This window comes from Nicotiana tomentosiformis, chromosome 12 (assembly GCF_000390325.3).
Source record: "Nicotiana tomentosiformis chromosome 12, ASM39032v3, whole genome shotgun sequence".
Lineage (NCBI taxonomy): Eukaryota > Viridiplantae > Streptophyta > Magnoliopsida > Solanales > Solanaceae > Nicotiana > Nicotiana tomentosiformis.
This window is the reverse complement of record NC_090823.1, coordinates 70,224,169-70,238,053: the sequence shown is the minus strand read 5'-3', so window position 1 is coordinate 70,238,053 and position 13,885 is coordinate 70,224,169. Positions and strand designations below refer to the sequence as shown.

At 41.1% G+C, this 13,885-nt stretch overlaps 1 protein-coding gene across 1 annotated transcript; it reads left to right on the top strand.

Annotated features, from left to right (window-relative positions):
• The first annotated feature begins 7,724 nt into the window (after positions 1 to 7,724).
• Positions 7,725 to 9,049, top strand: LOC138902831 (uncharacterized). Its single transcript, XM_070190732.1, has 2 exons — positions 7,725 to 7,903; positions 8,572 to 9,049. The coding sequence occupies exons 1-2, from the start codon at positions 7,725 to 7,727 to the stop codon at positions 9,047 to 9,049; spliced, it is 657 nt and encodes a 218-aa protein (XP_070046833.1).
• The last annotated feature ends 4,836 nt before the right edge of the window (positions 9,050 to 13,885 follow it).

The window sequence follows — 13,885 nt, the reverse complement described above, 5'->3', positions numbered from 1 at the left end:
CCTTACAACCTCCCCCACTTTGGATCATTCATCCTTGAATGAGGAGTAGAGTCCACCCCAAACACCTAACAAAACTCAACTCTTCCTTCACATAACACAAGCCCCCAAATTTTGACTAACTCTCAAATTATTCAGAAATTTTGATAGAGTCTCCCATGTAATTGGGCCTATCCACCTGTCAAAGAAACACCAAAACCACCCTAACAACACATTCAAAACTCAACAAAGCATCACCATACATATCAATATCACTAATCTCAACATTACATACATTACATTATCAAAAGTGGTATATGGACATGAGTTGTACATATTTAAATCATAACACATAGAAAGCACCTTTCGAACTACAACCATTTGGCTATATAAACAATTTAGAATATTTTATTTCCACAACACTCTCAGCCTTCAAGGTGACCTCCTCAACTCACGAACATCGCCATAGCACTTGACTGAGGCAATCACAACTTCCAGACTTATCTAACAAGGATGATAGTTAGGTACCTCTAATAAGCCAACTATCCATTCGACATAGACAAAGGATTCCCATCTACCTTCTTCGACATAGATACATGAAGCACCGATTGCATGGAGGACAACGATTGAGGACCTTATAGCCATAGGTCAGCCTATTTTATTCAAGATTCCATAGGGCCCAATGTGAACTACACCTACTTTACCTTCCTTAACAATTCATCCAATATATTCATGGAGAAAATATTGAGAATAACCCGTTCACATTCTTCAACTCTAAATCTCTACGCCGAACACCCAAACTAATCCCTTGGTTACCTTTATCAATCATTCTAAGATGTGCTAGCATAAATATGAAAATAAAGTTTCCAACCCAATATGTTTGATCATGGGATGATGCTTCTTCTTTCACATGTTTGAACCGTCAACCCCCATAGATTTACTATAAATAGGAACAACAAAGGTTCGAGTTTGAGCTGGAATTATTCAAGAATCCATCAATGTACTGGGTAGGGGCATTTCAAGAGGTTATAATCTAAGAGACATGAAGGTCACTACCAACAGCGCTGACATGGTTAATACTTGTGATGACATCATTGAGTCGACAAATGAGGCACAGAGTTAACTAGTACACATTGATAATGAGGGAACCATGTACATGATCTTAAGATGTAAAAGAAGTGAGTCATTTTAGAAATGTGATATGTGGGAGGCATGATCTGGAGGATAATGACGTTAGCATCAGTGATTCTTGGAGGACGATGGGCCATGGCAATTGTTTTATGCCATAAGTGCCTTATTCGGTAGTAGTAAGCTTTAAGGAGGAATAGCCAAGTACGTGACACTAGTTGCCTCCTTGAGTATAGGAAATACCAGTTTAACTCAAAATGAGAAGATTCTTGCACCGTGAATGTGATAGAGGTTTCAAAAATACATGAAGTTGCAATACGCTCTTAACAGTATTTGACATAAGGAATCTATGCCACAAGCCCACGAGGTTGGAAATGAGGTTGATTACTTGTGAGATTATTCTCATGGCAGTTTAACCCTTCCCGGTAGTTGATTCTATATGAGAGGACTAGAGATGTGAGAAATTTGTCCTTCAAATTAATATACTCACGATATGTGCCAAAATCTAAAACATCCACCTGAGGTGGGGAGGGAAAGGTCGCGGTAAAGCTAGTTAACTTCAACCATACACGAGTGAAACCTTGTAGCCAGGACATCTTAATGTTGGTATTAACTCATGCATTGACTAGAGAGGTTCTAATGGTTAATATGATGCTCTTGGGATAAAGGCGAATAAAACTTGTATCCACCTAGAGATGTGGAATATTAAGGATAGTAAACTCTCTGCACATGACAATGGCATAGTAAATGGTTCTAGAAGCCGAGCGTTTAAAGATAACGGAACCCGGGGAGGCATTATAGAGTAGTCATGGAGGGTTTATGAATGTTCATAATGATCTCGCTACGGGTTTTGTGACTCGAAAATTACCTTGGAGCTAATAAAGAATGGGAAAACATGAGAAGCAGACATGAATCTATTATAACCCCAAAAGTGCATTCGGTCTTGATGGAGAGCCTATTAAGGATCCTTATGAGAAGGGAAGTGCTACAGTGACATATGGAAGGAAGCTGTCTCTCATGTTATTCAACAAGTATCAGGAAAAAAGCACAATGAATTTACCAACAAAGGAACGCAGTCAGAACATGTTATAGAGGTATAAAGAGAAAATGGACACTTGTTATGAGATGGACACGTTTTTTGCATAATAACTCTCAAACCGCAATACTAGGCCATGTCATGGGCAGCAATAATACTAGGAACAAAGTGAGTTACTCACTGAGGCGTGATCTAGGTGGAAATAAAAGTCATACTAAGATGGGCAAACAAAAGATCTTCCTATGAAGTGTATGTGAGGATCTCAAATTTCAGAGAATTTATGTAGACAAGTGTCCATTTCAATTGATACGTAAATATATGATAGGTGCTGAGATATGCTTTTATGTTACCTGACAGTGAAAAGGATTCATGATGTTGTTCACAAAGGGGGTAAAGTGATTCCTTAAATCCTATGAGTCACATACACAGGAGAGGGAGAGAGAGGTTCAAGAAAGATCTCAACACTAGGTTGCTTTACATTAGATTCGATACCATGCAGGTAAACATTATGATAGTGCGTGCATAAGTGAGCAGTTGTTATCTATTTGAATCAGAAGGTTCTATAAGGAATTCATCAGGAACAGTCCTTTATTCAGAATCTGGGGAAGCAAGTGGGAAGTATTAACCAAGGGTTATAACTCATTTCAAGGAAATCATTATAGAACTCAACTCCTCAAGAGGTTGTAAGTAAGAGAATTGTGACAAAGAGGCTTCACAAATAATGTGTCTCGTTCATAGAGTAGATACATACAATGTTTTCTGATTCAGTTTCTTGTTAAGACCATATTTATGTATGCTTCATCAATGCAGATCTACATATACAACAACGAAAAGTATGTGGTGATCAGAATGATGTAGCAAGGAGTGAATTACTTGGTGGCTTTAGGTTGACAATGCAGTGCCTTAACTGATGTCCCTCGGCTCCACATTCATAACATACATTGGTACCATAGTGACATACCCCCCAATGATATCTCCTAAACTTCTTGCAACGAGAATAAGGTCCGCTAAACTGACTCGCCCCACCGACCTGATTTTTACTCTTCCTGCATACACCACAACCATTCCCCTTACCCTTCCTCCAGGCCTCCATGGTGGGAGTAACATTCTCTGCACCGGCTTACTGTGTGGGCCATTGTAATTTCCCAAGACTACCACCACTAACACGCTCCTAAGCGTACTCATAACATGATGCCAAATGTTTTCTCCCGCATACCGAGCAGACTGGGCTGTGTGTACTCAACATAGGGCATTTGTTCTTCTTGTGCTCCTTCTTTCCACAACCATAACATATTTCCAGAGTCATCCAACATAAACCCAAGTGGCGCTTCTTACATATCAAACATTCCGACATAGTGGTTCTAACAATCCTCTTTCATTTCTTAGGTGCTCTTACCACATGATCCGATGGAGCGGTAGCATTAATAGGAAGAAGGACACCTCCCCTAGAAACTAGTTCTTCCAACCCTTCCACGGCTCAACCCAATCTCCCAACAAATTCCCATGCAATCTCCCCTAGATTCTGGAAAAAGGAGACATGACGAGGAAATTATCTACCTATTTTGAGCTCTATCGACGGTCTTGAGTATCAAAGAAGGTTGACATTCCTAAATGTCCAAGTAGCCTCCTAATTATAGATGTGGTCGACAACACACTGATAATAAGGACTCTACTAGACACGACTCCGAGACATCTTAGGACACTTTAAAACCTAAGGCTCTGATACCAAGTTTGTCATGCCCCAACCTTGGGGAGCGCGACCGGTGCTCCACCGAGATACCCCGGTCAAGCAAGCCTACTCGATTCCTACTACCCAACCTTAACCATGAGCAATTTAAGAATTATTCACAAGAAATATACATGAGAAGACTAAAGTGTTCCACTTTGTTTTTTCCATTAGTCAAAAGAGATTCATTGTTACAATTCTCAAAATATTACAATTTCATAATCACGAGGGAAAACATGTTTGCCAAATATCAACACTTCTAGTGTATAACCCAACATCGAACACCACCCACAACATGTCTACAAAGACTCTAAGTACAATAGAAGATTAGTATGAAAGTGTCAGCGATAAGGCCCCGGCTATACCTCAAAAGATAAAGTACAACGTCAAGTGACATAAGGCCCGAAATAGAGTAGGGCTTACCAACACCTACTGAATTGAAAGTAACTGCTAACAGAGGTCAAAGCTGCATGCTGATGAACCACCTGCATCCATTGATTCTGAAATAGAATGCCATAAAAGAAAGGGAAAACCATGGAAGCAGCAAGTAACAATCGACAATATCTAAATGCCAAGTTAAAACATATCAATTTTAAAAATATGAAAATAATTTTGACCTTGCGTCGCCTAGCTCCTACCGTGCTAGAAAGTGCTATATCCCTTGCGAAGCGTGTTCTATAGTGCGCTAGACTGTGCTATATTCCTCGCAAAGCCTGGTCTATAGCGCGCTAGACCGTGCTATATACCTCACGAAGCCTGGTCTGTAGAGCTCTAGACCGTGCTATATCCCTCTTGAAGCCTGGTCTGTAGCTTTCTATAAAGCTCGCCTAGCTTGGTCTGTAACACGATCCGGATTTTGTATGGTCCATTCTTCTATTTTTATAACCCGACCCTATCTCGATAAGTAGACGTAAGGGACCATTTTTGAAGGGAACATCTGATATTTTTAGAGAGAGGAAGTGCTCTAGAGTGAGAGGAGCAATCTTTAAGTGAATTGTTCATCCAAAATCTTGATCAAACCTTGAAATTCAACAAGAAAACTCACAAGGTCTTCAACAAAGAGGTAAGATTCTAACCCTAACCTTCAATTTCGAAATTTTGTTTGGGAATAGGTAATGGGGAGGAAGGTTTTAAGAATGAGGGTTGTTGTTTATGCATGCATGTACTAATATAGGTGGTAGGGTGGTTGTGGAGTAATTGTGGGTGGCTTATTGAAATTGGGTTTGATTGTGGAGTAAAGGAATCCACCATAGGAGTAGCTTGAGATGTTAATGCACACCTAGTGCTAGATTAAATTCTCAAATGAGCTGAACACCCGAGAATCTTCCTAATTATAGTTAAATTTTGTCATGTATTTAATTAGATTAAAGTCGTTAGGAGTTTCAGAACATTGTAGTAAATTAAAAAAGCTCAAGCAAGGTATGTTCGCTAAACTTCTCTTTTAGAATTGAACCCCACAGTGTCCTTGTATGTCCCGAGTTACTCATTATAAATTGATTATTCCGAATAAGCCTTGTGTCAAAAGATATATGTGTTCAATATGTATTCCGAATGTTCTTGTTATGTTGTGTTACTATTTGAGAATGTGTTCAAGGTATGGGTTGCATATCTAAATGTTAAAACTTCAAGTCGTGATTCTAATGAAAGCTATTATGCCAAATTGTGTAAGAAATCTCTATGTGCTTAAGACTCTTACTTGCTCACACGTGTACTTAAAGTCATGAATAGAAATACTTTGTTGTCGATGATCCGTGATGATGTTTGAAAGTGAAAGAGGTGAGCATGAAATATGAAATACGGCAAATATGCCAAGATTGATATTACATTTGGGGCCATTAGTGCCAATGAAATAAAGAGGTGTGTAAAAGATGTTGAAATGAGTTGTAAATCCTTTTAATAATAAACACTTCGGGAGTATTGTTAATCACCGAGGAAGGGTATGTTGTAATAACCTAACCCCGAAACTACATATGCCAGAGTAGGAGTGAAGTGTAATTATTCCCCTCGTTTGGGATGAGATTGATGTGATGAGAATATTCCTTTTTAGGGATGAGATGATTGCTAGAAAACGGTGATGTAAATCCATACAACATTGTGTTGAGACAGCCTAGTCGGTCGGGTCGTGATCGGACGCCATTTTGCACACATGGTTGTAATTGTGCTTGCGATTGTGATTCAGATAATGATTGAAGTATGTGATAGTAATTGTGATTGTGGTTGATGTCTTCGGGTGAGACGACCTTGCCGATTAGGCCGTGATCGGACTCCGTGCAAAATACATGGTGGTAGATCTTTATTGGTGCTAAGATCTCCCAACCTAAAATAATGGAAATCTAATTGAAAACTTATCTTGCTCCTAACTTGATGTTTAGTATTGTTTGAGGCTTCCATTGATTCTATGACTGTTCCTTCTTGTTTTGCTACCTGTTCTAATGAGAGGGTGTTTAGTCATACATAATAGTACTATTCCATATGTGCTAACGTCCCTTTTGCTGGGGGTGCTGCATTTTTAATGGATGCAGGTGGTTCCGCAATAGGTGGCATTGATCATTTATAGCAGCACACCCTCTTCCCAGCAGATTTGGTGAGCCCCACTTCATTTCGGGGTCCTGTATCTCGTGTCCTTTGTACATAGCATTTTGAGGTATAGCCAGGGCCTTGTTGCCGGCATTGTCGTAGAACTCTTTTATTTTTGTTAGAGGCTCGGTAGACGTAGTATAGGTTGTACCTTGTTTTGGGAAGGTTAAACTAAAAATGTTGTAATCGTATCACCTGTTCCACTTTAACTATCATTGTATAGTGTACTATTTTGGAGACTTGTTAATGATGTGACTTATGGAAATGAACTGGCAATGTTCACATGACCTTTTACCATCTAATTAATGAAATGTGTTCTTCTCTTTATTCATGGGAGAATTGGGTAGACGACATTTTACAGACTTGCTCGACCGGGGTATTCCTGTTGAGCACCAGTCGTGCTCCCCAAGGTCGGAGCATGGCAAGATTGGTATCAGAGCCTAAGGTTTTAAAGTGTCATAGGATGTCTCAGAGCCTTGTCTAGTAGAGTCCTTCTAATCGGTGTGTTGTCTAACATATCTATAATTAGGAGGCTACTTGGGAATTTTGGAATCATACCCTTCTTTGATGTTCTAGATCGTGCGATAGAGCTGATTGTAAGATTGTCCCTCCTCTAACTCGTGCATTGCTCTAATTTTCAGTATATGGTGCATAGGAAGAAGGCAATAACTTGCCAAGGAGCCAATGCCACCAAAGGAGTGATAGTTGATTCTATACCTAACGATGTGGGTGAGTGCCCGAAGGGTGAGGATATTCCCGCAACTACTATACTACCTGATTCTACTACTCCTGATCAGACTGCACCAGTTCCTACATCTACTGAGGGTGCAGTTGTTCCATACATGGGGATCTTAGGGGAGCCATACATATGTTGGCTCAGATAGTGGCTTCCCAGACCCAAAGATCTAATGTTGCACCTACTTCTTCGAGTCAGTCAGGGGAATCTTCTAGTTCCAGGATGAACAACTTTCTTCAGTTAGATCCTCCAGTGTTCACGGGTACTAATCCCAATGAGGACCCCCAAGACTTCATTGATGATATGCATAAGACTCTTCGATTTATTCGTGCTACAAAGATGGAGGAAGTGGGATTGGCCACCTACCTCCTAAAAGAGGTGGCTTATTCTTGGTTTGAGATGTGAGAGGAGTCTCGTGAGGAGGGGAGCCCTCTGACAAGGTGGAGTGAGTTTGCCGATGCCTTTATTGACCATTTCTTGCCTGTTGAGACTAAGGAAGCTCGTGCCGCCGAGTTTGAAAGTCTGAAACAAGGTAGTATGAGTGTATGCGAGTATCACATGGTGTTGCACGCCTTTCCAAGTATGTCATCTACATGTTGCCTACTATAGAGGCTAGAGTTAGCCGGTTTGTGCAGCGCCTTAGCCCCTTGGTTATTAATGAGGCCTCTACGACTGCCTTGTATTCTGATATGAACTATGGGAAGATGGGCATTTACAGAGAACTGTAAATTGAAGAATAGAATGAAGCGAGAGGATAGCAGCAAGGCCCGGTCCGCGAGCAACTTTGGTTGTTCGTTTGGTGGTGGTGGTAGTTCAGCATTCAGGAGAGGGTCATCAGGGCCATCCCAGTCATTTGCTCAGTCTTCAGTCAGTGCACCGCCATCGGGGCCCAGTCAGTAGCAGTGGAGTCATTTTAGTCCCGGTCAGGGCAACAGGGGATCCTACCAACATGGTCGGCCTGGTGGGAGATTCAAGCATCAGAGGAGGCCACCATGCCCTATGTGCGGGAAGATGCACTTAGGAGTCTGCTACATAGACCTACCCATATGCTATGGGTGCGGATTGAGGGGTCACATTCAGAAGGATTGTCGTCCGTCCCGCCAGGGTGTGGGTAGGGGTACGGCACAGCCAGTCAGTTCTGCAGCTACTACATCCGCAGCACCTCCTCTAGCTTGAGGCACTCCAGTACCCACAAGGCGTGGTGCAGCTAGGGGTGGTGCACAGAGATCGAGAGGATCTAACCGTTTCTATGCTATGAGTGGTCACGAGAGTGGAGAGGCTTCTCCAGATGTTGTCACATGTATACTGACTGTCTAATCGCATGATGTATATGCTCTTATTGATCCCTGTTCCACTTGTCCTATGTCACTCCCTATGTTGCTATGAATTTAGGATAGAACCAAAACAACTTCATGAGTTGTTCTCTGTATCTACTCCGGTTGGTGAGTCTATTATGGCCGCGCGGGTTTATAGGGATTGTTTTGTTACAGTGCATGGTAGGGACACCATGGCCAATCTCATTGAATTGGGGATAGTTGATTTTGATTTAATAATGGGGATGGACTGGCTTTATTCATGTTTTTCCAAGCTTGATTGCCGAACTAGGACCGTTAGAATTGAATTTCCAAATGAGTCAGTGATTGAATGGAAGGGGGATGATGTGGTGCCGAAGTATAGGTTTATTTCTTACCTTAAGGCCACGATGATGATCAACAAGGGGTGTATTTACCATTTGGTCTGGGTTACGAACACTGATGCTAAGGCACTTACACTGGAGTCTGTACCAGCGGTGAATGCAATTCTGGAGGTCTTTCCGGATATGCTCCTTGGATCCCGCCAGACAGGGAGATTGATTTTGGGATTGATGTGATGCCAGGCATGCAACCTATATCTATTCCACCATACAGAATGGAACCAGCAGAGTTGAAGGAGCTAGAGAAACAATTTAAGGACTTGCTCGAGAAAGGTTTCATCCATCCGAGTTGGTCGCCTTGGGGCACACCGGTCCTCTTTTTAAGGAAGAAGGATGAGTCACTGAGAATGGGCATTGACTATCGCCAGCTCAACAAGGTCACGATCAAGAATAAGTACCCTCTGCCAAAGATAGATGACTTGTTTGATCAATTGCAGGTGCTAAGTACTTCTACAAAATTGATTTGAGATCAGGGAGCAAGATATCCCAAAAACAGCTTTCTGATTCCGGTATGGGCACTTTAAATTTCTGGTAATGTCTTTTGGGTTAACAAATGCCCTAAAAACTTTCATGTATTTTATGAATCGAGTCTTCGAGCCTTTCCTCGATTCCTTTGTGATAATGTTCATTGACGATATTCTGGTATGTTCACAAAGTCAAGAGGACCATGCCGATCATCTCAGGGCGGTTCTACAGACTCTATGTCAACACAAATTGTATGTGTAGTTTTCGAAGTGTGAATTTTTGCTTGAATCTGTCACACTCTTGGGTCATGTTGTCTCTAGAGAAGGAATTAAGGTTGATCCACAGAAGATTGCCGTTGTGAAGAATTGGCCGAGGTTTACAACTCCAACAGAGATTCGCAGTTTTTTGGGCTAAAATATGGGGATAAGCATGCGGTAGATATCTTTTATTTTAGTAGGCACTATTTGTCATAAATGTAGTACTCCCACCGCTAATACATGGCCAGGTGGAAGAAAAACATTTAATGGCCCTTTTGCTTTCATTTTTAAAGGCTACATATAACATCCATGCTTCATCTTGTGTGGAGAAGGAATTAACAATGTTCAGCATCTCTTAGTTAAGGATTAATTCATTTGTTTTGGAAATTCATGCCAACACCTTGAGGATAATTCTTTTGAATGTGATCCAAGTTTGAATGTTCATCTATGACCTTCTCAAGTTCTTATGAGCAATTAGGGTGTAAGACTTTTCTAATTCACAAAGAGAGGTGAATTAGAATTAAGCAAAGTAAAGGATCTTCAGCAAGAATTTCATATGAAGTTATATTGCGCAATAGCAACGGGATTTGTAATTCTAAGAGAGAACGGTACAATCTTTCTCAAGAACATCATATAGATTTTTTCCTACTTCGATTCGCCGTTACGTGTTTTTTGCAAAAGACGTGGGTTAGAGGGATTGTTATGAGAATTGGTTCAGGTATGTTAAGGCTATCCCTTCTTTCCTTTTTGCATGATCCGTACGATACAAACGAAATGAGCAAATGCACAACTTTCATAAATGACTCCTATTCATAGAGGTACTAGAAGTGCCTATGTTCTCGATTCCCCATGTGTCCTATTATTCTATCATCTGTTCATGGGTTTCAGAAAGTACGTAAGTTGATAAAGTTTTTTCATGATATTAATCGAAGGCATATTTATTGTATGACATACCAAAAGATCTTTTTAACGCACTTTTTATGCATTTCGTGCATTTATACATGTACATTGACCCGTGACTAGATGGCATTATATACACATATATTATATGTATATAGGATATGGGAAAGGGTTACGGCGTTATATACGCACCACCACCTGATCACCTGGTATACGTTGATGATTTTGCCCACAGTGGTCGAGATCATATGATGGGATGCCCTCACAGGCTTGATGATGTTATGTACGCATATACCTATGCATGCATGACATTTTACTCCATGTTTCTCTATGTCTTTTATTTACTGATTTTCATTCATTACATACTCGGTACATTATTTGTACTGATGTCCCTTTTGCCTGGGGACGCTACGCTTTGTGCCCGCAGGTCCCTATAGATAGGTTGAGACTCCTCCAAGTAGGCTATCAGCTCAGCGGAAGGTTTTGGTGCGCTCCATTTGCTTTGGAGTTGCTTATTTGGTCAGTATGATTTGGTCATGTATTGATTAGTATGGCGGGGCCCTGTCCCGATCTTTATGGTGTTTATCTACTCTTAGAAGCTTGTAGACATATGTCATGTACGTTAAAGATTGTATGGCCTTGTCGGCCTATGTTCAGTGTATGAGTGATCATTTTGGTATTATAGGCCCGTATGTCATATGTATAAGTTTGTATTACAAGTTGGGTCATCCAATGTTGAGTATTTCCTCATGTTTTATACTACTTATCTCACCTATGATAGTATGATACGAAAGATATCTTACGTTGGTACTCGGTTGAGTAAGGTATCGGGTGCCCGTCGCGGCCCATCGGTTTGGGTCGTGACACGCAACCATCACACAACCAGAATAACCCTACCAAGAAAGCCTGCTAGATTCCTTTTACCCAAACTTACCCATGAATAACGACAAGATTTATTTTCATTAATTAGACGATAAGGAGATCATGTATATGTAAGGACCCGTAAAAAGTTTAACCAAAAACTCGGGGTTTCGTGGTGCCAAGATAGAAATTCTTCGCGGCTCGCAAGCTCGCTGTGGTTCAGACTTTTTGGACTAAACAGTACCCTACGGACTTAGAGGAAAATGTTTCGCAGAAGAAAGTGTTTCTGTGGCCCATTATGCGGACCGCATAATGGCCGCAGAGTGAAGCAGAAAGTTTGGCCAATTTGAGGTCCATTTTACGGTCGATTATGCGACCGTATAATCGATATGCGGACCGTATTATCCCTCTTGCATTTTTGCGGAGGGAGTTCTACGGTGCATTATGCAACCGCATACTGATCGCATACCTGGGCCGAAAGTTCAGGCCCCTGAAGGCCATTTCTGTGGTCACTTTGCGGACCGCATAACTGTTATGCGGTCGCATATGCGACCACAGACCTGTGTCGGGGCACCCATTTTCTTAATTTAAAACCCGAACCCCATTCCGTTAAAACACCCCTTTAGTCTATTTTGAAGATCATTTATGATATTTCTAGAGTGAGAGAGAGGGTTCTAGAGGGAGGGCCTAATTTGTTATCAAATTTATCTTCACCCATCACTTAAAGCCTTGGAAATATTCAAGTAGAGCACCCTAAAAGGTAAGGCTTCATCACCCCAACTCTTAATTTCAAACATAGCTATAATGGGGTACTAGGGTGATACTTAATGGGTATGAGGGTGGTTTATCTTGCATGCATGTGTGATAAGGAGTGTGGGGAAGAAAATTGTGCTAGAACCATGAACGTTTTCCTAATTCTGGGTTCAATTTGTATATTGCTAAAATAGATTGAGGTTGCTAAGGGTTCTGAATAATTGTTGAGTTTAAAGAAGCGCAATTGAGGTATGTATAGATAACTCTCTTCTTCTTAGAATCGAACTCCTGGTGTCCGAATAATTGGTGTAAGTTCCAACTTAATCATACTAGAATTGTTTACCTTAGTGTGTTGGATTGAACGATTTATGTTCCCTAATTGTTTTAGATGGTTACCATGTCATCATGCTATTTGAGAGCATAATTATGATTTTCCAAGCTCCTTCCCTTATGTGCGCAATGCCATATGTGATGGCACTTACCGACATAAATTATGATGTAATTTGAACGAATAAAAAGGGAAAGACTTGAATTGTAAACTGTTCCCAAGTGCCAAGAACTACTTAATAAATGAGGCTGTTTGTGCCATGTAATGAAAGATGGGAAAGAAATGTGAATTGAGTGAACAATTGCAAAAAGTTATATCTCAAGTGAGATGGCTTAGCCGATCGGGCCGAGATCGGACACCATGCGGTACACATGGTGGCATTCGTGTTGGAATTATTGATTTACGTTGTGGATATGGATATGTCTTACTTGAGATGGCTTAGCCGGTCGGGTCGAGATCGGACTCCATGTAAAAACACGGTGGCATTGTGAGTTGTGGCTTTGACACTAAAGATTATTAATCTAAAAAAGATGGAAAGATTGAATTGGAAACTATGTGATCCTTACTTGGTGTTTTCCTTACATACTAGTACTATTCGACAGTACTAACGTCCCTTTTGCCGGTGGTGCTACATCTTTGAATGGATGTAGGTGGTTCCATCGCAGATAGTGGTGCTCTCTTTCTCTCCTCAAAGCAATCTTGGTGAGCCCCATTTCTCCCAGGGATCATGTAGTCTTTCTTTTGTATAAGTTTTCATATTTTGACGTATAGACGGGGCCTTGTTGCTGGCATTGTCATGTTGCTCTTTTGTACCCTTAGAGGCTCCGTAGATGTTTATGTGGGTCATGTATGTATGTTGGGGTGATCGTTGGATCAAGTTGTATTTTGGAAACTCAACTATGGCATAATGTATATAAGGAAAAATGAACTAGCAACGTTTATATATTTATATAACTGATCTCTCCCATGTTTAACAAATGGTGATGCGATCTCTTTTTGGATTATGAATGAGTCAGGTAGGAAAGGTTTAATTGGCTTGCTCGACCGGGTTCACTCGGTTGAGCGCCGGTCGCACTCCCCGGGGTTTGGGCATGACAAACTTGGTATCAGAGCCTATGGTTTTAAAGTGTCCTAGGATGTCTTGGAGCCGTGTATAGTAGAGCCCTTCTTATCGGTGTGTTGTCGACCACATCTATAATTAGGGGGCTACTTGGACATTTAAGAATGAAACCCTTCATTATTGTTCTATATCGTGCGATATAGCGGAACGTTAGGTTGTTTTCCCCTAACTCGTGCATTGTTCTAACTTTCAGTAAATGGCACCTAAGAAGAGAGCGAGAATTGGCCAAGAAGCCAATGCCACCCTAGGAGTGGTTGTTGATCCCTTACTTGATAATGCGGGTGAGGGTAATCCCCCTACTATCACACTCGCGGAGGGTGCACAAACCC